Consider the following 24,355-nt stretch of genomic DNA (forward strand, 5'->3'; position numbering starts at 1 on the left):
GAGGCAGAACCATTTCCTTGCTCTCTAGCCTCCCAAGAATTGTTGTCAAGTGCCACCCGGTCTTGCAAAGCCCATCAGCCACAGCCTGCCTGTCCTAAATTAGAAATTCAAGCTGCCTATGTAGCCGAGGCTCTCCTCCAGTGGTCCACGGAAGGACCCGCCTGGGCATCTCAAAGCTTTGGGTGGATCTTCTGAACACATGAACATTATGAGGAAGTCTTTGCTCCCATCAAGGATATAGAACAAAATCTTTCACTGAACAGAAGGAAGGGCCGGGCCTTGGAAGGACACAGCCGCTACCCTAAATGCTCATTTCCGTTCTGTTTTTTTGTACATTACCAAGGAAGAGGCTGAGCTGTTTTGTCCCTGCTCAAGATTTGACCTGGTTCCACCTTCCTCATCCTTTAAGACACGCTGGAGCAGCGGATGCTCGGGGAGCCCATCTGCGTCAAGACCTTGTCCAGCCACTGCAAGGGGCCGTTCAGGTGGAGCTCGATCCAGCAGGGAGTGCTTGTGACCGTCTGCCGCCTGGAACGGAAACACAGAGAGGACCATTGTATCTCCATGACAACATGGAGGAGAGCAGAGAACCAAAACTGAAACCCAGAATTGCCTCTCTTCCTCCTGATCAGCAGGAGATTAATCTCTCCCTGTTGAGGCTGGGCAGGTGAAGAAGCAGACATTATGGGCTTTTTTGTAAGTTACACACACACACACACACAAAGAACTGTAAAAGCCCCTCCTAGTTTCCCTCTATTCCAACTTATGTTGAACGAAATCAAGGTGGGGTTTTTGAGCTCATCTCTGATGTTTTCCTCTTTGGAAAGCATCAGAGATGCTTCTGATCTCAGGATTTAACAGATTAACAGAGTTGGAAGGGACCTTGTAGGTCATCTAGTCTAAGCTCCTGCCCAAGCAGACCCTACACCATTTCAGACAGGTGGCTTGTCCAGTCTCTTCTTGAAAGCCTCCAGTGATGAAGCTCCCACAACTTCCGAAAGCAACTTCTATTGGTCGATTGTTCTCACTGTCAGAAAATTTCTCCTTATTTCCAGGTTGAATCTCTCCTTTGGAATCTTTTCTGCTAGTAGCCCCCTCAACATCTGGCTCATTTCTTCCCTAATCTCAAAATTAGCTCTGCAGGCCTTCCCAGTAGTGAAAACAATTAATCAATGGAATGGCTTCCCTCCAGAAGTTGTGGATGCTCCATCACTGGCGGTTTTTAAGAAGAGCCACTTCTCTGGGATGGTATAAGACTTCTGCCTTGGACAACAGATTGGACTAAAAGACCTCCAAGGTCCCTTCCAAACCTATTGTTCTATGTATATCTCTACCCCACGTCAATTCAGTGATGCGGTGGATGTGATGGGCCGGTGCCTGGAGGCCGTGAGGGTCTGGATGGGAGTCAACAGGCTCAGACTTAACCCAGACAGGACCGAGTGGCTGTGGGCATTGCCTCCTAAAGACCATGCTGATTGTCCATCCTTGGTTCTGGGGGGAAAGAAAGTGCCCCCCTCAGAACGGGCTCGCAATTTGGGTGTCCTCCTAGACTCACAGCTGAGATTGGAACAACATCTGACAGCTGTAGCTAGGGGGACCTTTGCACAGGTTCGTCTGGTGCACCAATTGTGACCCTACTTGGATCAGGAAGCTCTCCTCACAGTCACTCATGCCCTTGTCACCTCACGGTTAGATTATTGCAACGCGCTCTACATGGGGCTACCCTTGAAGAGTGTTCGGAGACTACAGTTGGTCCAGAATGCAGCCGCGCGAGTTATAGTGGGTGCACCTAGATACACCCACATTACACCAATTCTCCGTGAGCTACACTGGCTCCCTATCGGTCTCCGGGCGCAATTCAAGGTGTTGGTTATTACCTTTAAAGCCTTACATGGCTCAGGGCCAAGTTATCTTCGAGACCGCCTTCTACCGCATAGCTTCCAGCGACCGGTAAGATCCCACAGAGTCGGTCTCCTCCGGGTCCCGTCAGCTAAACAATGCCGGCTGGCGGGCCCGCAGGGGAGGGCCTTCTCTGTGGCTGCCCCAGCTCTCTGGAACCAGTTACCCCCTGAGGTCCGGACCATCTCCACCCTATTGGCCTTCTGAAAAGCGGTGAAGACCTGGCTCTTCTGGCAGGCCTGGGGCCGTTGATCTCGCTGTTGCGATCTTGTGAGATCCGGCCATGAATGGTGTGAATGGATTTTAATGTTTTAATTTTTAAATGTTTTTATAATGGTTTTTTAAATGCATTGTAAGCCGCCCTAAGTCTTCGGAGAAAGGCGGCATATAAATTGAACTAAATAAAGAAATATGTTCTAAATAAAGAAATAGTCTGCTTGATTTGGGTGTCAGAAGGAAGGAGAGGACTGCTGCTCTGGCCAAGAACTTGGCTAGATGCTTTCAAGGTGGACGCTAATCAGATCTAGAGCAACAAAAGTGTTTTGGGTTTGGCCCGGGCATCCTTCCTGTATCCATTGGCAGCTCCTTAGAGGAGCCGGGCATTTTCCTAGGCATGCATGATAGCCACGCAACTCAGCAGAATGGCTGTTTAAATTCAGGAGGCATCTCAGAGACCTACACAGGCTGCAATCACACATCTTCTTAAGACCAGTGTAACTCAAGCAGGCATTTTCCCAGCTCCTTTCCGAAGCAGCCAATAGATGCAATGAGGAGGTCTGTGCCAGATCCCAAGCACCTATGCCTACTGGCTCCAAGTACTGCACATCTCTGCAGGATTGGCAGGGACCTTGGCAATCATCTAATCCAGTCTTCTACCAACTGGAGAAGTCCCTACTTGCTCCCTGGGACAACTGAGTCAAAGCGGGCTATTGTAAAGCCCCTGCCACATGCTCTGCTTCTGTCGACCAGGAAGAACAGGGCATCCTGATGAGCGGAAGAGGGAGAGAGCCCCGTCTGGGAGAAGATCAGACAGGGACCCTTCTCTCCCCATCTCCCACTGCATTAAACTCAGAGTACTGGGTGGAACCTAAAAGATGTGAGATTTACAATAGATAAAGGCCAGGACATTGGCTGTTCCCAGATGCTGTGCAAATGGCTTCAAGAGGCCTTTGCACCAAGTCCAGGCCGTTGTCTTGATGACCACTGACAACCTCAGAAATCCCCCGCAGCATTCCTTGAATGCCAGCAGCGGCTGGAAGAACAATAGAGGAGGAAGCCCATCGTCTTCCCGTTCTGCTTCCTGAGAGATCAGGCTGGTGCTGCGTGACTCAGACACCCGAGCAAGAAGGCCTTCGGCTCGGTCAGGCCACCGACTGTGGTTTGCAAGTGCCTGGGAAGAGCCCCTGGTGAGAGGCCGTGCTTAGCCAGGTTCTGCCCCAGAGCGACCCCTCCGAAGACATGAGAGATTCCTCCAAGGGGAGGGAGGGAGGGAGGGAGGGAGGGAGGGGAGCAGCCCTGGGATGGAGACCAAGGGATACAAGGCCCTGCTGACCCCTGCTTAACATGCAGCCGGGGGCCAGTTGCAATGCACAAGCACAGAACGTGCTCTGGCCAGCTGTTTCTTCTCAAGGACCGAGGCCTCTCAGCCCCACCCAAGGCAGCGGCGGCAGCAGCGTGCACATCTGGAGCTCATTAGACACCCTGGCCATCAGCCAAGGCCCAAAGCAGCCTGAGAAGGGAGCAAGCCAACAGCAAAGCAAGATGGACTCCAGACATCTGGAGGAGCTGCGAGAGGTAATTTGAGAGGTCTGGGCGCCCACTCCTTCCCTGGCCGAGATGGGAAGCAGCACTGGGAAGCCACAGCTGCCGTCCGTTCCCAGGAGCTCATGGAAGCAGGGCCAGGATTCCCCCTTCCCTCCCCCCCCTCCCACTGGCAGAGATGCTTTCTTCCTGGGGTCCTTGCAGATGGCACAGTCTTGGTCCTGTGCTTTCTCCACTTGGTACAACCCAAGCCGTGCATTCAACCCCCACTCTCCCACCTTGGGGCCTCTTCCCAACCCTCTTCTACCTCCCTGTAAAAATTCCTCCCTGCCCTCCAATTCCCTAAATGGCCATCATAAAGAGGACAACATCCAGCGCTCCGAATTGCAGCTGAAACCATTCCTTCCGGCATCATCTCGAGGGCCACATTGCTGGTCGTCTCTCTGCCTCTTCACCCAGCCATCTCGAGGCCCAGGAGTAACAGAAGAACAGAGTTGGAAGGGACCTTGGAGGTCTTCTAGTCCACCCCCCTGCTCAAGCAGGAGACTCTCTACTGTTCCAGACAAGTAGCTGTCCAGTCTCTTCTTAAAAACCTCCGGTGATGGAGTGCCCACCACTTCTGGTGGCAAGCTGTTCCACTGGTTAATTCTCCTTACTGTTAGGAAGTTTCTCCTTAATTCCAGGTTACTTCTCTCCTTGATTAGTTTCCATCCATTCTTCCTTGTCTTGCCTTCAGGTGCTTTCAAAAATTAGGTTGACCTTTTGATTTCTTTCTGGCAGCCCCTCAAATATTGGAAGACTGCTATCATGTCTCCCCCAGTCCTTCTTTTCACTAGACCAGACATACCCAATTCCCGCAAATGTTCTTCGTATGTTTTAGCCTTCAGCCCCCCAATCACCCAATCAATCCCAGAGGAGCTGAGGACTCAGGAAGCCCCCTTCGCCCCCCCCCCAGTAATTCTGCCCCCCCCCCAGAGCTCTCCTTCCATTCCCGGACTGAAATGCTGACCTGTACTCGGCCCCCCAGCCCTTGACAAAGCTCATCCGGATGGTGCACATGCGTGTCAGCTGGTAGACGGCCTCAAAGCCCTGGTTGACAGACTGAGCCAGGAGGGCTGCGAATTCTTGGTTGTTAAATATCTTCAAGTTACACCCTGTGGAGGACAGAGAACGAAGACAACAAGAGGACCAACGTTAGCAGGTATTTCCCAAACAGCATCACTTTGTGTGCTGTTGTGTCCTTCAGTAGCTCACCACAGACAAGACACAATACTCTCCCTCAAGGTTAGTGAAATGGATACACAAAACTCTAGAATTTAAAAAAATGGAAGCTCTCTTATTTTCTAAAAAGCAGACAACCTTCTTTCAACAGTAAATTTCCCATTAAATAATCAATCAAGAGCTTCTTCTTCGCAATGTGAGGTTTGGGAAGCTGCAAGATACACGTTAGTATTTGCTCTGCTAGCGAACGGATAAATGCCAAAGAGCTGTGATGTCATAATATATTTTAATTTGGTTAGTTGCTGGGTTAATAATTCTGTAAGAGGCCACCTTGGACATCAAACAGGGATATATTAATCATTATGAATGTTAGCTATTCACTAAGGTCAGAAATTATCAGAAGGACAGATAATCTTTTAAAGCTTTTCTTTTATTAAAAAAACCCAACTCTATTTTGTGTTTCTGTAAACAGAGAGCAAAAGTCCAATACACCTGATGATCTGGGGAATTTCAAGTTAGAGATTGCTGGAATAAAGATTTCTTTTTTAAAAAAAAAAATGAAGAAGTGGGAGGTTGATGAGGTAGGATTTACTTTTATGGACTCTCTGCTTATTTCCCTTCAGCAAAAGTTAGGGTAGGGCTTCTCAACCTTGGCCGCTTGAAGATGGGTGGACTTCAACTCCCAGAATCCCACAGCCAACATGGCGTTGAAGCCCACCCATCTTCAAGTAGCCAAGGCTGAGAAGCACCGGGAGGGTAGGCTACACTGTGCCTCGTTCTTTTTTCTTAATTTGGTTGCTGTTTCTACCAAGTTCTCTGGAAGGGATGTTGAGCTGACCACCCTATAATTTTGTGTTCTCACTGCGTCCTTTTTAAAAATTGGTGTTGCATTTTCTGATGTGTCTGTGCAGTTTTGCTGCAGCAGTATAGAACAGGGGTCTCCAAACTTGGCAACTTTAAGACTTGTGGAGGTTCAACTCCCAGAGTTCCTCAGCCAGCTTTGCTGAACTCTGGGAGTTCAGCAAAGGAACTCTGGGAGTTGAAGTCCACAAGTCTTAAAGTTGCCAAGGTTGGAGACCCCTGGTATAGAAGGCTCACCAAGATCAACACTGCAAACTATTGTACAAATGTAAGGATATCCCATAAGGACATCCCTAGGTCGGCCTGCCTTTTACTGAGCCTTGTAGCCTAGACAATGTAGGCTGGGAATATAGCAGCCAACATGGTCAACAGTTCAGTGTTTTTTTCAAAGATTTTTTGGGAGGGCAGTAATAGCCAACATCTACCTGGAGATCAATAAAGGAGCAAAAGACCTCATGACTTACAATCCTACTTGAGCACGGGGTTGGACTAGAAGACTTCCAAAGTCCCTTCCAACTCTGTTATTCTGTTATTTGAATTTTGGGTGGCCGCTTCAAGGGCAGATGCTCATCTATTCAGAGCGATAATGACATCAAGAGATGTCGGCAGAGCCTTTAAAGCTATTTAGGGTTCATGGCTGAAGACCAGAAGATCTTCAGCAGGTCTCCTTGGTGTCAAAAGGATTCCCAGAGCGAGAAAGGTCAGAACTCGGTCCTTGAAGAAGGGATGGATGGTACACCTTGGGGCAACCTCTGAGAATGTCTTTTTAGACACCTGCCAGCAAGCTCCAGCTAGTCCTTGACTTACAACAACTGAAATCAGAATTTCCATTGTTAAGCAAGGCGGTTGCACCCAATTTTACAACCTACTTCGCCACGCTTGTTAACCAAATCATTGCAGTTGTTAAATGAATCACATGGTCATTAAGCAAATCCATCTTTTCTCATTGACTTTGCTTGTCAGAAGCCAACTGGGAAAGTCGCAACTGCTGATCACATGACCAGGACGGTGCAACCGTCATAAATACATCCCGGTTGCCAAGTGCCTGAATTTTGTTCACGCGACCCTGGAGATGCTGCAATAGTCGTAAGTCCGAGGACCATGTTACAAGTCACTTTTTTTCAGTGCCGCTGTAACTTTGAATGGTCGCTAAACAGCTGGTGTTGTAAGTCAAGGTCTCCTCGTATAAGTAACCCCGTAAATTAAAATAGATCTTTCTTTGGGGACCCTCTCATTTCTTAACCGGTCTGAAATTAATATGCAGGAGTGGCAAAACCACCTCGCTGAACCCCAACAACAAAGTGGTCAGTAAAGACATGTCTCCTTCCAGTTTAACTGCTTCCTTTGGCCTCCATTCAATCTCCCGTCCATACCGGTCAGGGGTGGGTTCTAAATTTTTTTACTACCAGTTCTGTGGGCGTGGCTTATTTTGTGGGCATGGCTTGATGGTCATGTGACAATTATTTAGGATTTAGCAGAGGTACTGGTCTACCAGGCTTTTAACTGCTTGCAGAGCTGTACCCGTCTACCCATTTATTTTTGCAGGCACCGGTCTACTCATTTGTTTTCTTTTAACACTGATCAGCTGTAGGGCGGTTTTTGAAGCCCCTGAGCAAGAGTTTAAACAGTTTTTTCCCCTCTAGCCATCAGCTGGGACTCAGGAGGCAGCAATAGATTGGGGGTGGGGCCAAATAAAAGGTAAGAATAACACGGGGTGGAGGCGGAGGGAGGGCAGAACCGGTTTGGTGACATCATACCGTCACCGCTACCAGCTCGGTGGAACCGGGCCAAACCGGGAAGAACCCACCGATACCCGTTCTGAAGCCTCCAGTGACGGAAGCACCCACAACTTCTGAAGGCTAATTGATTGCTTGCATTGGTTGATTGACTAGCTGGCTCAGTGGCTAAGACACTGAGTTTGTCAATCAGAAAGGTCGGCGGTTCAAATTCCTAGTACAGGTCTCCTGCGTGAGCAGGGGGTTCGACTAGATGGCCTCCAGGGTTCCTTCCAACTCTGTTACTGTTACTGATTGCTCTCTCCATTAGGAAATTTCTCCTTCCTTCTCAGTTGCATCACTCTTTGGTTAGTTTCCATCTATTGTTCCTTATCTTACCGTCTGGTACTTTGCAAAATAGCGCGACCCCCTTGTCTTTGTAAGATCCCTTAAATATTGGAAGACTGCTATCGTGTCACCCCAATCTTTCTTTTCATTAAACTAGACCCACTCCTGCCACCGTTCTTCATTATGTTTTAGCCTCCAGGCCCTTAATCATCTTTGTTGCCCTTCTCTGCACTCTTTCCAGAGTCTCAACGTCTTTTTTTATATTGTGGTGACCAAAATTGGATGCAGTATTCCACGTGTGGCCTTACCAAGGCCTTATAAAGTGGTATTAACACTTCACATGATTCTATCCTTCTGATTATGTTGGCTTTTTTGGCCTCGATTGCAGATCAGCAGATCCTGCCTGCTACTTTTCGGAGCTGGTTCAGGGCTCAGCCTCTCTTGCATGCTTCAGCTCTGAACCAGCGCCAAAAAACAGCAGGCAGGATCTGCTGATCTGCAATCAAGGCCAGAGTTACACTGACATGGAAGAGCAAGAGACACAACATTCCTGGGTTAAAACCACACACAAACACACAGGCAGCTCTTTCTGAAATTAAACACCACAAAAAAAAAAACATTTGCGATTGCAGTTCATGAGGTCTGCGGCACCAGATTTTCCCCCAAACCAGCTCCGTATTTCTAGCACTTTCATAGCTTGTTTGATCTCAAGAGACAACACTCAAATCTTTCAAGTGCATCTTCAGTCATAGGACCAAGTGTTTTAAAATATTCAAGGCAAGCTGTTTCTTATTGCTAAATTGGTTAAGCTTTTCACAAATAAAAGAAGAAAACAAAAAAACTAGTGAAAAGTAGAGTAGGACACGTAATTTTGAGAAAGAGAAAAAGGTTTCTACTAAGCTAAAGCTGTTCTTTTTATTACTGTTGGGATCTGTAAAATGATGGGATACAGGAAGTCCTCTAGTTACAACGCCAGGGGACCACATAGCTTGGCCACACCAATCCAGGCAGTCCCAGCTGTTGTGGTAATCCTAAAACAAGTGGGCCATTAAACGGAAGCAGAGAGAAATCCCAACAAAGATGATTAGGGGACTGGAGGCTAAAACATATGAAGAACAGTTGCAGGAACTGGGCATGTCTAGTTTAATGAAAAGAAGGACTAGGGGAGACATGATAGCAGTGTTCTAATATCTCAGGGGCTGCCCCAAAGAAGCGGGAGTCAAGCTATTCTCCAAAGCATCTGAGGGCAGGACAAGAAGCAATGGGTGGAAACTCATCAAGGAGAGAAGCAACTTAGAACTAAGGGGAAATTTTCTGACAGAACAATTAATCAGTGGAACAACTTGCCTGCAGAAGTTGTAAATGCTCCAATACTGGAAATTTTTAAGATGTTGGATAACCATTTGTCTGAAGTGGTGTAGGGTTTCCTGCCTGGGCAGGGGGTTGGACTAGAAGACCTCCAAGGTCCCTTCCAACGCTGTTATTCTATTCTATTCTAATACCTTTTTAACTTCAAACAGTTGCTGAATGAGTGGCCATAACTCGAGGACTACCTGTTTTGCTTTCCTACTTTAATGCTCATCATCTGAAATGTTCCTGTCAGCTTCAATAGAAACTGCTACTTATCTAACCCATCAGCACAAACAACTTCTGGCACTGGGGATTTAACCAAGAAATCCAAAAATTACTTAGTGGCTGAAACTATCTTTCTTAAAGTGAAAAGAGACAGGAGGTTCAAACTGGGCTTCCTTCATAGAAGTTGTTCAGATTTGGATGTGTATCATAAAACCAATAGTAGTATTTCGCCTTTTAGGATTCCCTGCATGGGTCCAGCTAGCCAAATATTCTAAGGAAGATTTTGAGCTATGTGAGAATACAGAGATTTAATGCAAGGAAAAAGAAAAGCAATGTGTTGTTGTCTAGATCTAAGTTGTGCATACATATCAGAGGTGGGTTTCAGCAGGTTCTGACCACTTCTGGAGAACCGGTAGCGGAAATTTTGAGTAGTTCGGAGAACCAGTAGTAAAAATTCTGACTGGCCCCGCCCCCATCTATTCTCTGCCTCCCGAGTCCCAGCTGATCAGGAGGAAATGGGGATTTTGCAGTAACCTTCCCCTGGAATGGGGAGGGAATGGAGATTTTACAGTATCCTTCCTCTGCCATGCCCACCAAGCCATGCCAATCAAACTATGCCACACCCACCAAGCCACACCCACAGAACCGGTAGTAAAAAATTTTGAAACCCACCACTGATACATATGTTGACTGCAGTGCCAATACATTTGAAGGACACCAACTGGATAAGGTCTAATCCAGGGGTGGGCAACCAGGGCAATTTTATGAGCTGAGGACTTCAACTCCCAGAATTCCCAACTTCTCCAAACTGAAGTCCACTTGCCATAGTTGCTCACTCCTGGTCTAAACCTAGATCTGCCCCTTATTCAGAGATTCTTGGACATAATTCTCCTTGCAACTCCAGTGCATACAAAAAATCTCCTTCTAATTCTCCATCACACCCAACAACAGAGCTATCAACTAGTTTAAACCGATCCAAAAAGGAGATGAATGCAAATTGTTTTGCAAAACTGGATAAGGTCTTCCAGAAAACCCAAGTTCTTGAAAAGTCGAATCTTGCATTCGACATGCCAATACGGACTTCTAAGAACAACAACACAGTTTGTGTTTCATTTTTCCTAGAAGTGGCAGCTAATGTGGAGAGAGAGGGAGGGAGGGAGGGAGGGAGGGAGGGAGAGAGAGACAGACAGACAGACGAACAAACATAATCTCCTATGGAAATCCTACTGTGGTTCTCCACTGCACAGATTCACTGCCACAGAGTCAGTCCTCTGGGCCAACTCATTGGACAGAAGTGACAGAGAAAAACATGAAACACAAAGGGAAGCAGAGTCAAAATAAATTACCTGGTGGTATCTTGCACACGGTAGCTGGGTGCCAGCCATAACGCTGGTTGCAGTTGGGGGACTGAACAAATATGGCACTGTCACTAAGGCACTCGGCAAAAACTTCCCCTCCAATGTAATACAGTCTTACTCCTCTCCCTAGAAAACAGAGGTTCAGCATCAGGATAGCAAAGACAGAGCTCCATCTCTTTTTGAAAGCCCAGAAGGACTCCTTTGAATCTTCCCTCCCTCCCCCCCCCCCCCCCTGGCAGCAAGAGGCACGGAAGAGCTTTGCACCCTTCTTCCAAAAAGCAACTTATGTGGTGCTTGGTAACATATCTTGACTATCTATGGAGAGTCTCAATGGTCCAGGTCGTTTTTCCAAAAGGCACCTTCTCGCTGCATGGCCACATAACATCCAGAACTGAAGAAGCTTCTTGGATGAGAGGTGAAACATTTTCAAGGAAAAACTAAGAAAATCCAGATGCCTTCTGGAAAAACACCTTTGGGTATCCTGATGGCCATGCAGTGAGAAGGCTGGGCTGAATTACCTGTCTTGGGTCACCCAGGGAGGAGAAATTGAGAGCTGGACAGAAGTTGACCCACTCTGCATCCCAGGGATAGGCAAGTTGATGCCGTTCAGGAATTTGGGGCTTAAGTTCTCACCAACGTGGCTAAAGGCTGATGGGAAGTATAGTCTGAAACATCTGGAATGTGCCTTCTCTGTGCTGTAGCCACTATCACATGCAAGTTATCTTAGGCCATAAATGGCTTTCTAATAAGTCAGCCCTCTTTTCTGTAGTCTCCAGGAAGAGGCACTGATGGAAATTCCATTATTTAAAAAAGGCCAAAACTGATGAAATCACTACAGATGGAACAGAGTTTGGGTTGTTGTTGTTTTTTTGTTTGAATCTCGAAAGCATGGCAGCTAATTCTATTTGTTTCCCTCTGTTCATTGACTCCAAGAAATCGCTGCCTGCTGGACAAAAATGTTGATTTGTTAACATGACTCAAAAAGAGCACCACTAAGAAACACAACTTTTTCAAAATTGGATAGGAGATTTTGATAGACTGGTTTGTAAAGTCGCTGCTCTCATCCCGTGGAAGAGTCCAGCTTTTCATTTGTGTTGCTGAGAGAGCCAGCTGTAATAAACAGAGTTAAAGAGTGTGCCTGTGTGAAGATCACAGAAAAGTGAATGCCTTCCAAACATTAAGTTTATTATATAAACAAGAAATCAAGCCAGACGGCCTTGTGTAATTAAATATGCAACATCACGTTACGCAGGGGCCTCTTTTATGACCTGTGGACTTCAACTCCCAGGATTCCTGAGCCAGCATGGCAACTATGGCCCCTTTTACAACCTGTGGACTTCAACTTCCTGAATGCCTGAGAGGAACTCTGGGAGTTGAAGTCCACAGATCATAAAGGGGCCATAGTTCCCCACCCCCAACTTAAGGTAAGCAAAAAAGTGATGGTGTCCTAAAGGCTAAACTCTCCTGGCTGAGTCCATTGTTTACGCAGGGCCTGAGTCCCTTCCACCCCCTGCCCCCCTTTCCAGCCCCCACTCCCAAAGACAAGGCAATGGAGGCTACCAATGTGCCGCCTGGTGAGCTCCACAGCTGCGTTGCGGTTGACATTGGAAAGCAGGCCGAGGCAGAAGCGCTCCGAATTTGATGGGTCCGTGAATCCATCCACGGTCATTGAGGGCTGAGAAGCGTGGAATGTCTCTCCCACTCGCTGGTTGAGCTCATAATAGGAAATGGAGCACCAGAAGGCCGGTTCACAATAGGTGACCGGCTGGAGATCTACAAGAAAAAAGTGGAGAGGATAAAGTTTGCTTCTTCTCACATGTACAGTTTTGCCAGCCGCTTAAAAATGTGTGCAGATAGTCCTCGGTTTATAAGTAAAATGTGTACAGATAGTCAGAATAATAGAATAACAGAACAGCAGAGATGGAAGGGTCCCTGGAGGTCTTCTAGTCTGATCACCTGCTCAAGCAGACGACCTTATACCATTCCATACTAGTGGCTGTCCAATCTCTTCTTAAAAGGTGCTTCAAAGTGCTGGTACTTACCTATAAAGCCCTTTATGGCATGGGCCTGGGGTACTTGCAGGAGCACCTTCTGCCGGCCTCCCACCGTCCAATGCGCTCACATAGGGCTGCCCTCCTCCGGGTGCCATCGACCAGGCAATGTCGGCTGATGGTGCCCAGGATGAGGGCGTTCTCTGTGGGCGCACCGACCCTCTGGAGTGGGTTACCCACCGGGCTCCGGACGGCCCCTGACCTCCGCTCTTTCCGCAGGGACCTGAAGACATGGCTCTTCCAACAAATCGTCTGATCTGCTGGGAGTTTTTAGTTCTCTAAAGGTTTTAATTGGTTTATTTTAATTAACTTAAATTAACTTATTAACTATTGTTCTGTGGTTTTTATTTTGTGAGCCGCCCCAAGTCCTTCGGGAGAAGGGCGGAATATAAATATCATTAAATAAATAAATAAATAAATTAATTAATAAATTAATAAATAAATAAATAAAAGCCTCCAGTGATGGAGCACCCACAACTTCTGGAGTGAAGCCGTTCTACTAGTTAATTGTTCTCCCTGTCAGGAAATTCTTCCTTAATTCCAGGTTAGTTCCTTCCTTGATTAGTTTCCATCCGTTGCTTCTTGTCCTGTCTTCTGGTGCTTTGGAGAACAGACTGAACCTCTCTTCTTTGTGGCAGCTCTCAAATATTGGAAGACTGCTATCACGTCTCCTCTTCTTTTCACTAGACTAGACCTACCCAATTCCTGCAACCGTCCTTCATGTTTTAGCCTCCAGCCCCCTAATCATCTTTGTTGTTCTTCTCTGCACGCTTTCTAGAGCTTCAGAGATTGGACAACCATTTGTCTAAAAATGGTATAGTGTTTCCTCCTTGAGCAAGCAGGTTGGACTAGAAGACCTCCAAGGTCCCTTCCAACTCTATTATTCTGTTAAATATTATTAACAGTATTGTAGCAGGGGCGAAAAATCGGGTGAGACTCACTTAACGTCCTTGCTTAGGATCAGAAATTGTGGTTGTAAGTTGAGGAGTAGCTGTATTTCTAGTTCTTCAAGGAGTCTAGTAAGATCCAGGAGGAGGAAAGGTTGCATTACAAGCAATTATATTGCTAATGATGCGCTATACTCAGTTCTAAAGGCATCCCTCAATCAAGCTACACATTCAATACATGCCCTCCAGTTAATCAAATCATGGTTTCTTGAATAAACCATCATTTTGGGTTGACATTATGCTTTCAAATATAAAATATAGCACTTGGTTTGCAAAGTGTGACGGGCAGATACACACAAATTGTGAGGTCAAAATCAAGCCACCTTCTGGCTTCTTCTTAGCAATGTGCAGAATTCATTGGTCCAGAAAAAGGATGTTCTGGGAAACTCTCCCATGCTGTGCACAGTGGCGTGGGAACAGTCAGAAAATGAAGATGATGACCACAGTGACACAACTAACCATGACTTTGGTATGTGCACCATCGCATGAAGAAGTAGAGAAGCTTTAGTCACATTGCAGTGGCGACCATTTTCATGTATCTGACCCCTGTCCAAAGATGTTGCTGGTCATTCAACATCATTCCAAGGCATGGAAGAGTTGCAGCTGGCTGATGATGGAGTTTGGACCTGCTGCCACATTGCAGAGTGATGATGCATGGCAAGCTTGTCCGAAAGCAATTTTTATCAAAGATTTGGAGATAATTGCTACTAATTAGAATAGACATATAAAAAGGTGGTGGATCAGCCTGGAAGTCCAGCTTTTGCTCCTATCCTGGCCAATAGCAATAGCCCTTAGACTTATATACCACTTCACTGTGCTTTTACAGCCCTCTCTAAGCGGTTTGTAGAGTCAGCCTCTTGCCCCCAACAATCTGGGTCCTCATTTTACCAACCTTGGAAGGCTGAGTCAACTTTGAGCCAGTCAGGATCGAACTCCTGGCAGTGGACAGAATTAGCCTTCAAGACTGCATTCTAACCGCTGTGCCACCAGGGCTCATAACTTTGAGAAGATGAGACCAAGGACATTCCAGCAAAATACACGAACCTTCTGTACCGAAAGTAAGAGGCAAATTGCTACAGAAAGACATTTGATGACCAGCTTTGTTCTCCATTCGTTGGCATAATTCTCTTTTAAAGTCATCAAAGGTGTCAGCTCCCACCATATTTTAGTTTTAACTCTGCAGTGTGTGAAGAACATCAGTGCATCTGCCTTGAATCCACCACTCCTAAAGTTTCATTGGATGACCCAACATGGGGTTGAAAGACTGAAAATGACAACAACTTCCAGATTTGTCAATAAATACAACTGAATGGTGGATGAGGACTTGGACTGCAGCCTGATAGAGGTTGAATGGACAGCATCTCCGAGCCAAGCTGAGTTGAGCAAAATGTTATTTGTGTCTGTGAGCCTCTTGTCAGTGGATGTTGACAAGAACGAGCTAAATGCCACAAGACATTTGTTACTTAAATCATATTCATGCAAGATTCAAGAGCTGGCTTGCTGCCGCACATCTGTTTTCTCAATCAGGAACCAAAATAGTTTTTTAAGAGAACTGGAAATGATCTCAGAGTGGATTGCTTCCTTAGGATACGTACATTCATCTTGTCCCAGAGAGAAACAGGTGGCAGAACTTCAAGAGAAAATACAACCTGATAAATCTATTAACTGGGAGTGGAAGTGGAATGAGAATGCTAAATGTTGAGTCTTTTTTTCACAACAGTTCCCAATTAAAGCTACAGTTCTGCAGCACCCTCTTTGCCTTCTCTGCCTCCAGCTCCCAGGGGGGGAAAAATCAAAGATTCCACATCATGCTACACTTACCCAGATTACTGTGTGCAGGAGACATCGGATTCGGAGATAAATTTGGCGAACCTAGCGGGGCAGAAGGAAATTCAGTAAGTAACTCTGAGACAGAATGTGATTCAGATCACACATTGCACTAACCCAAAGTTTGCATAATTGTGATCTGTTGAATAAACCACAGGAATTGTCTTCATGTGCTAAGCCAAAGTGTTTTGGTGCAGTGTACAAATTGGTTAAGTTTTAAGTGCGGGTCTCATTAATCTCCACAACACTTCCTCAAGGAAATTCTATGTTACAGTTCTAGAGTCCCAAAAGGGATCTGAAATGCTGTTGCTCCGTTTGGTGTGTCCCGATTGCTCTAGAACTGGATGAACATTGCAGAAAGCAAAGCTATGCCACCTCCTCTAATTTAGACTTGTGACAACAAAAAACCCCCAACTTTAACAAGGTTCATTTGCCAAACAAATTCAAGAAATATCTGCCTCCCTCTATTTATGGACTTCTCCACTTTTTCTTCTGGAGAACTGCAGATGGCAAACATGGAACTAAACTGGGAGAGAAGCAGAATTTGTATTCCGATTCAGTCATTTCTGATGATAAATAGCTATTTCAGATACCGTTGTCATGTTTTGTGGCTTATATCAGCAGTACAAGTGCCATTCTCCCCAGCCATGAGCTGTGGCTCTCTCAGGCTAATATTTTTCTTGAGGAATCGCCCATCGAAGAGGTTTTTTTTTTTTTAATTTGATTTATTTTTTGCTGCCTAACTAAGCTAAGAAGCTGGGGTTAAGCCCTGTTCAATGTGCATCTCCTCCCTACATGGCTGGAATTGAACCCAGGAGTGCTGCTTTCCTTGTCAACATCAGCTGCAGCAGGAAAAATAACTCCTGGGCAGAGAAGGAGAGAATGATCTAGACCAGGGGTCTCCAACCTTGGCAACTTTAAGCCTGGCGGACCTCAACTCCCAGAATTCCCCAGCTAGCAAAGTTGCTAGCTGGGAGTTGAAGTCTGGGAGTTGTTGTTCCCCCAGGCCGGGCTATCAACATAATAATTTTAAATTGGGTGTTTTAAATTTCTGGGGTTTTAAATTGAGCCGAATTATTTAATAATTTTAAATAATTTTAATTGATGTTTGTCTTGTGCTTTTAATAGGCTGTACACCGCCCTGAGTCCTTCGGGAGAAGGGCGGTATAGAAATATAAATAAATAAAAAAAGTCTGCCAGGCTTAAAGTTGCCAAGGTTGGAGACCCCTGATTTAGACCAGGGGGTGGGGGAAGTGGTGGGAGAAGATCACAGAGACCAGGAAGAGGGAGGAGGAAGGAATCCTCTTAGGGATGGGATGAGTTTTCAAGACCTGGCCAGAGATGAGTTGCGAGACAAGAGAACAATGCCTCTAAAATCCCACAAAAATCATTTCTGGTTGTTTGATTTACCTGCATCTAAACTGTGGTTCATTTGATGGTCACTGGTTTCTCCATCCTCGCTCAGATATCCGGGAGGCGGTGTCTCTGAAGAGGGGGAGGAAAATTAAAATAGAGCTTTTACAAAACGGCCGTGCCATTCTCAACCGCACCGAGCTATTTATCAAGACTTCCAGTCTGTTTTTCTATTCAGTCAAGGTCCCAAGATAGGCCAAGCAAAATCCAAAATACCAGGTTCGAAAGCATGACTCAAAACTAATAAAAACGTTAACAAATTATTAAAAGCCTGGCAAAGGGAGATGCCTCTTGGCTGCGTTTCTAAGAGGAGAAGTCAGGAGAGCTCCGAGGGGGGGGCGGGGAGGAATCTGTAGCCTGGGACCATGAAGGAGAAGGCCTCTTCCTCCTCTTCCTCCTCTTGCCTACAAAATGTAACAGCTAGAGAGACCCAAAAGACAAGCACAAAAGAGTAAACAACTCAGGTCAAGGTTTGGTCTTTGCAAAATAAAAAAATAAGGGAAGGGCTTATAAACCAAATCTTTCTTACCACCTGGCTGTGAAATAAGCGCTAGCAGATGTGGCGCCCACCAAGGAATAGTGGAGGGTCAGGGCTGAAAAGAAACTGAGCTGGGGGTGTCGATAACCAGACGGAGGCCCTGGAGCAGGAAGTCCACCAGAAGGGAGGAAGGTCTCCCAATACTTTTCAAAAGGATCCTCCTCTCACACCCATAATTAGCGGGGTAACATAGCAGGAGGGGAGAAGAGAAGGGGCATTTTTCTTCTTTGCCTGCTGCCTGTGAGAAAACCTGGAGCCAGGGGTGAAATGCTACTGGTTCGGGCCGGTTTGCCCGAACCGGTAGTAAAAAAATTCTTTAAAAAAGTAAAAAAAAAAAAAAGGTTCCCACGATCGCGCGGCACAGCTGATTGTCACACTGATCATCGGAACCTTTTTTTTTTTTTTTACTTTTTTAAAGCATTTTTTTACTACCGGTTGGGGCGAATAGGTAGTAAAAAAAATGCTTTAAAAAAGTATAAAAAAAAATTCCAGTGATCAGCTGTGACAATCAGCTGTGCTGCAAGATCATCACAATTTTTTTAAAAAAAATTTTAGTTAAAAAATGCTTTAAAAAGTTTAAAAAAAAAGTTGGCCACGCCCACCCAGTCACACGACACACCAAGCCACGCCCACCATGCCACACCCACAGAACCGGTAGGGAAAATTTTTGAATTTCACCACTGCCTGAAGCCTTCTGTGCCAAAGTGAAGAGAGGTTCCTGGGGCTTGAAAGGAAGCCCCCTCCCACTCTCTCTCTCTCTCTCTCTCTTCTTCCTGGGGACACCATACCTGGAATGTAGTTACTCTGAGGTTCGATGCCAGCTGGGAAATTCGTGTTCTCGGGAATGGAATGGCTGTAATCGTCGAGCGGAGGGAATTCGGCTGGAATTTCCGCATGTCGTGGGACCAAAACCGGAGGTAATACTGAGGACAAAAGCAGCCGGTCACAAATGCAGCCCCACTTTGAGGCTTCCAGGTTTCTGGCAATGTGACCCCTACGCTCCCCCCCCTTCCCTAGGGGCTCCTGGGTTGGCCCTACCTGGTGTTTCCACTCTTTGGTAGTGATATGGATTCACACACACTTCGTCCTTCTTCATGTTGAATGCGTATTCACACATTTCCATGGCGCGCAGTTCATGGTGGCTATGAAGGTCTGGCCACCGCCACAGCCGGCAATAGATGACGTGTGGGAGACCCTTTCGATGGGAGACCTGCAGCCGACCATCCAGCGACCTGAATTTAGAGAGAAAAGGCACCGTTGGAGACAAGTCTTGGCGAGAAGGTCTTCGTTTGCCTTTAAAAATTGTGGTAAACCATCAAAAATTAAGATTAAAGATATTAAATAATAAATATTTAAATTGTTGCAACTATTAAAGGTAAGTAAAGGTAAAGGTTCTCCTCGCACATATGTGCTAGTCGTTCCCGGCTCTAGGGGGCGGTGCTCATCTCCGTTTCAAAGCCGAAGAGCCAGCGCTGTCCGAAGACGTCTCTGTGGTCATGTGGCCGGCATGACTCATCGCCAAAGGCGCATGGAACATGGTTACCTTCCCACCAAAGGTGGTCCCTATTTTTCTACTTGCATTTTTTACCTGCTTTCGAACTGCTAGGTTGGCAGAAGCTGGGACAAGTCATGGGAGCTCACCCCATTACGCGGCGCTAGGGATTCCAACTGCTGAACTGCTGACCTTTCGATCGACAAGTATTCTTGAAATAACCAGAAGCTGTTAATCCAAAACAAGTCAGCTACTCATTTACCGGATCTCCATATTTACTGGATCTACTGGATCACTAGAAATGCACGGGGTGGGGTGGGGTGGGTTAGGAGAAATAGAAAGACTGCTTACAAGACTAAGATCTTATTACCTTCTAAACCAGTGTTTCTCAACCTTGGTAGCTTGAAGATGGGTGGACTTCAACTCCCAGAATCCCCCAGCCAGCAGCGCTGGCTGGGGGATTCTGGGAGTTGAAGTCCACCCATCTTCAAGCTTCCAAGGTTGAGAAACACTGGTTTAAACCAAGCCTACTGCAAAGTTACCTGAAGTTTATTTGGGGGGGTGTTTCCACTCCACCCCCAAAGCTACACTACAGGGCCTTTTTATACTTTTCAATTTGTAAATTTGCAAAACGAAAACAATTCAACAGGAAGATGCAAACAGACATATAATAGTGATAAAAGTAAAATAAAGCTTAACAAAAAAAAATCATACAGTATTAATATGCAACTACCTTATTAAATCTGGGCTTTTTATAATATAAAGACCCTTTTAAAAATCAGCAAAGACCATGTCTCTTGAAGACCCTGGTTGACGCTGCAGTTTTGATTTTTTTATATCGGCATAGGATGACTCTCTATGCTGATCTAAGAAAGCCAAACTTCTTCTTAAATTGCCAAAATAAGTATTTTTGGACTTGTGTTCGCCATCACGTTTACACTGTTAACAACTATGATTTTTCCGTCAGATTTGTGTTAACAGTTGAGATCAAAATCCCTCTAACTTCATGTGTTTGTACTCATCCATATATTTTGTGACACAACTCCTATGCTGTGTGTTGTACACAAAAGTCCGAGAAGTTGCTAACCTGGAAACTTCTGTAGAGGACAAGATGCCCAAATGGCTGAGCAGGAAGGATCTTCTTGGTTGGCATCAGAACTGCCAATGCCAAGTGCCAGCATGGCCTGAAAACGTCTGCCATGGACCTGGAAGCCAGTGCCAACTACAACAGAACCCAGCAGCCCCACCCCCTACTTCACCCTTTCCTTACTACCACTTAAGTAGTCTCTCTGGCTCACCGACTCCGCATTTGGGTGGAAGGGATGCCAACTGGCATAGTTTCCCATGCTGGTGGTTGACTGGCAACTCCCTTGTTTCCCTGCTCAGGAAAGGATACAGGAGAGCATTGCGGTCCAGTGTCAGCAATGCTGCTTCCTGTGGCAAAAGGGGATGTTCCTCCCACAAGCTAAAAGCAAACCACACCAATGTCCCAACACCTCCTCTCCACGTGTTGTGCCTGGGAAAACAAGGCTTCCCCGCCAGGCACTCAGCAAGATGGACTCTGTGTGCTTATAGTGGGTGGCTCTTCAAGAAGCATGGGCTGGATCGTTAAGATGGATGAGTGGGTGGGTGGGTATCCTTGGGGGCAAACCGGGAAGTAACAAGGGTCCATTAGCTTCCACAGACAGAATTCTAATCCAACCAGTCAGTATATCTAATATAAGTCATGGTCTTAGGCTTCTTGAGCCAAGAGACTCCAATTCTCTCTGCCCTTCTGTAAGCATTTTAAGGCTGCATCTCACTTGGGACTGATGGTCATGAGAGAGACAGGGAGTGTGTGTGAGAGAGAGAAGGCGAGAGAAGGAGGGAGGGAAGGAGGGAGGGAGAGGGGGAGGGAGGAAGAGGGGTTTACCAAAAATGGTATGAGCCCCAAAACCATCTTTCTGTGTAACACACCGGCCAACTACGTCCATTTCAGGTCTTCAGGGAGACGAGAGCCACTGGCCACTTCCACGGTCTGCATGACTCGGGAGCTCGTAAACAGCCACGAAGACAAGCCGCTACTGATCCGTTGGGAGGAGGACCATTCGCCCTTCCAAGCTCTCTAAACTGGTGGCCTTCACCTCTCAGGGAAGTGAGTTCCACATTTCATCCTGGGTTGGGTTTATTGGTTCTGAATCCCCCTAGGATTTAGTTCTATGGGTAGGGTAAGTGATATTTTGAGAGATGGGGGGGAAAAGCATCCCTCCATCCATGTTTTTGTACAATGCAAACCTTTAAAGACCTCTTCAACTTCCTCCTGTCGAAGCTAAAAAAGCCTGCAGTCACAACGCAGCTGTTGGGGTTCCTCTTGGAGGCACCTTCCCCAGCCTTATAAGACCTCTCTTTAGGTGTCTGTGGTCACCAGAACTGTACAAATCTGTACAGCTCCAGGAATGTCAACGGTGGCCTCTCACCACGTCTATAAAGACCTTATTGTGTTGAGTATTTTCATTTCCATCCTGAATGAATCCACGTATGGAATTGGTCTGCTTGCAGCAGCCACATGCTTGAGTTGACATGCTCACTTTCTGAACAGTCCCTGCTAACCTAAATCAGGTTTTATGCTTCCTTTGGACTTGTTGACACTGAACGGCATTTGTCAAAAGAAGGACTAGGGGTGACATGCTAGTAGCGTTCCAATATCTGAGGGGCTGCCACAAAGAAGTGGGGGTCAATCTGTTTTCCAAAGCACCTGAAGGCAGGACATGAAGCAACGGATGGAAACTAATCAAGGAGAGAAGCAACCTAGAACTAAGGAGAAATTTCCTGACAGTGAGAACAATTAGCCAATGGAATGGCTTTGCCTTCAGAAGTTGTGGGTGCTTCATCACTGGAGGCTTTTAAGAAGAGACTGGACAGCCACTTGTCTGAAATGGTATAAATTAGGTCTCCAGCTTGAGCAGGGGGTTGGACTAGAAGACCTCCAAGGTTCCTTCCAACTGTGTTATTCTCTTATTCTGTCATCTTGAGATCCGTTGGCTTCGATTTGGAGAGAGGTTCTCTTAGAGCGCTTTCCAATCTGTTTTTTTGTTTTACTACAGACGATTTGGAATCATCAGCGCACTTGGCTTCCTCCTGCTCTTCATTTACTCCAGAATGTTTATAAACACAGGCAAAACTATTGTTTGCAAGACCAATTCCTTGGGGACTCCACTCCAGTTTGAAAACTGCCCATGGATTTGTTGGCTGCACAGTCGCAGATCCGAAGTTACCATAGCGATCAAAACAAGTTTCTTGAAAACAATTCAACAAAGAGCAAACATCGTAAAAAACAAAAAAGCAATCAAACAAAGCCCCATAAATGTCAAGAGCTACTCTTGCCTATGAAGGGATCAGATCCACGAGCTTCTAAAAAAGATTGTGATGGCCTTGTTTTCTTTTCAGATCGTACCTTTGGTCTGCATTCCTGTTTGCTCTTCTTTAGCAGGTCGTAGGAATTCCTGTCTTCTCAATCTGCTATTTGATGTGGAGTTTTATTCCCCAATCACAGTGAGCAAAGAAGGAACTGGGGAAACTAATCCAGGAGAGAAGCAAGAAAAACCAAAAGTATATATATAGACTGGAGGAAACCAGGCTTAATAGCAGTGACTGTGAGAGGATCTTGGAGTCTTAGTGGACAACCAGCTAAATATGAGCCAACAGTGTGCAGCGGCAGCCAAAAAAGCCAATGCAATCCTAAATTGCAATAACAGAGGGATAGAGTCAAGATCAAGGGAGGTACTGAAACCACTCTATAAAGCCTTAGTAAGGCCACACCTTGAGTACCGAATCCAGTTTTGGTCACCACACCATAAAAAAGATGTTGAGACTCTAGAAAGAGTGCAGAGAAGGAGCTCTGGTGGCTCAGCAGACTAAAGCACTGTTATTAACATCCACTTACATCTGCTGCCTGCAATTACTGCAAGTTCAAATCTCACCAGGCTCAAGGTTGACTCAGCCTTCCATCCTTTCTAAGGTAGGTAAAATGAGGACCCAGTTTGTGGGGGCAATAAGCTGACCTTGTATAAATATACAAAAAGGATGAAGGCTATTGCTTAGCGCATTGTAAGTCGCTCTGAGTCTCCGGAGAAGGGCGGCATATAAATCAAATTTAAAAAAAAACAAAACCAAGATGATTACAGGATTGGAGGCTGAAACATACGATGAACAGTTGCAGGAACTGGGCATGGCTAGTCTACTGAAGAGAAGGACCAGGGGAGACAGGATAGCAGTCTTCCAATATATGGGGGGTTGACGCTGAGAGGAGGGGGTCAAGCTATTTTCCAAAGCACCCGAAGGCCAGACAAGGAATAATGGGTGGAAACTGACCAAGGAGAGATTCAACCTAGAAATAAGGAGGAATTTTCTGACAGTGAGAACAATCAACCAATGGAACAGAGGTTGCCTTCAGAAGTTGTGGGAGCTTCATCACTGGAGGCTTTCAAGAAGAGACTGGACTGCCATCTGTCAGAAATGGTGTAGGGTCTCCAGCTTGGGTGGGGGATTGGATTAGATGACCTACAAGGTCCCTTCCAACTCTGTTAATCTGCATCTGTATCTATCTGTAACAATTTATTTATTTATTTATTTATTTATTTATTTATTTATTTATTTATTTATTATAAATTTGTATACCGCCCTTCTCCTGCTGGACTCAGGGCGGTGCACAGCCAAAAATAAAAAAACATTCCAATACAAAATTTAAATTTTTTAAAAGAATTACACAACTTTGGCCCAAAATTTAAAACATCCCAACTAAAATCCATAGACAATTAAAAATCTAACATCTCAAAGGGGGGGGGGGTTACGCCAGCCCTGCTTGGTGGAAAAGAAAAGTTTTTAGGGCACGGCGAAAAGCCCGGAGATCTGGTATCCTTCGTATCTCCAGGGGCAAATCGTTCCAGAGGGCAGGTGCTGCCACAGAGAAGGCCCTCCCCCTGGGGGTCGCCAGCTGACACTGCCTGGCTGACGGCACCCTGAGGAGTCCCTGTCTGTGGGAGCGTACTGGCCGGTGGGAGGCTATTGGCAGCAGAAGGCAGTCCCGCAAATACCCAGGTCCTATGCCATGGAGCGCTTTAAAGGTGGTAACCAACACCTTGAAGCGCACCAGGAAGACCACCGGAAGCCAATGCAGCTCACGCAGGAGAGGCGTCACATAGGAGCGCCCCCTCGCTCCCATAATCCCCCGCGCGGCCGCATTCTGCACCAGTTGGAGCCTCCGAGTGCTCCTCAAGGGGAGCCCCATGTAGAGAGCATTGCAGTAGTCCAGGCGGGATGTGACGAGTGCCTGAGTGACTGTGTGTAAGGAGTCCCGATCCAGAAAGGCGA

General features: G+C 46.2%; 1 protein-coding gene across 2 annotated transcripts in view; it reads right to left on the reverse strand.

Moving 5' to 3' along the window:
- Positions 1 to 197: 197 nt before the first annotated feature.
- The window catches only part of SMAD3 (SMAD family member 3), a 66,628-nt gene continuing 42,470 nt past the window's right edge, over positions 198 to 24,355 (reverse strand). The window contains exons 2-9 of one of the 2 annotated variants that reach the window (XM_070953369.1): positions 18,553 to 18,746; positions 18,303 to 18,437; positions 16,974 to 17,048; positions 15,558 to 15,608; positions 12,299 to 12,511; positions 10,727 to 10,864; positions 4,670 to 4,814; positions 198 to 528 (exon numbers count right to left, since the gene is read on the reverse strand). In XM_070953369.1, coding sequence (XP_070809470.1) covers positions 405 to 528; positions 4,670 to 4,814; positions 10,727 to 10,864; positions 12,299 to 12,511; positions 15,558 to 15,608; positions 16,974 to 17,048; positions 18,303 to 18,437; positions 18,553 to 18,746 — 1,075 coding nt within the window. In that variant the 3' untranslated portion in view covers positions 198 to 404. The remainder of the gene's footprint in view (positions 529 to 4,669; positions 4,815 to 10,726; positions 10,865 to 12,298; positions 12,512 to 15,557; positions 15,609 to 16,973; positions 17,049 to 18,302; positions 18,438 to 18,552; positions 18,747 to 24,355) is intronic. The other variant, XM_070953370.1, reaches the window with a different exon arrangement.

This window comes from Pituophis catenifer, unplaced genomic scaffold (genome assembly GCF_029215685.1).
Source record: "Pituophis catenifer annectens isolate HBS135680 unplaced genomic scaffold, rPitCat1.0.hap2 SCAF_14, whole genome shotgun sequence".
Lineage (NCBI taxonomy): Eukaryota > Metazoa > Chordata > Lepidosauria > Squamata > Colubridae > Pituophis > Pituophis catenifer.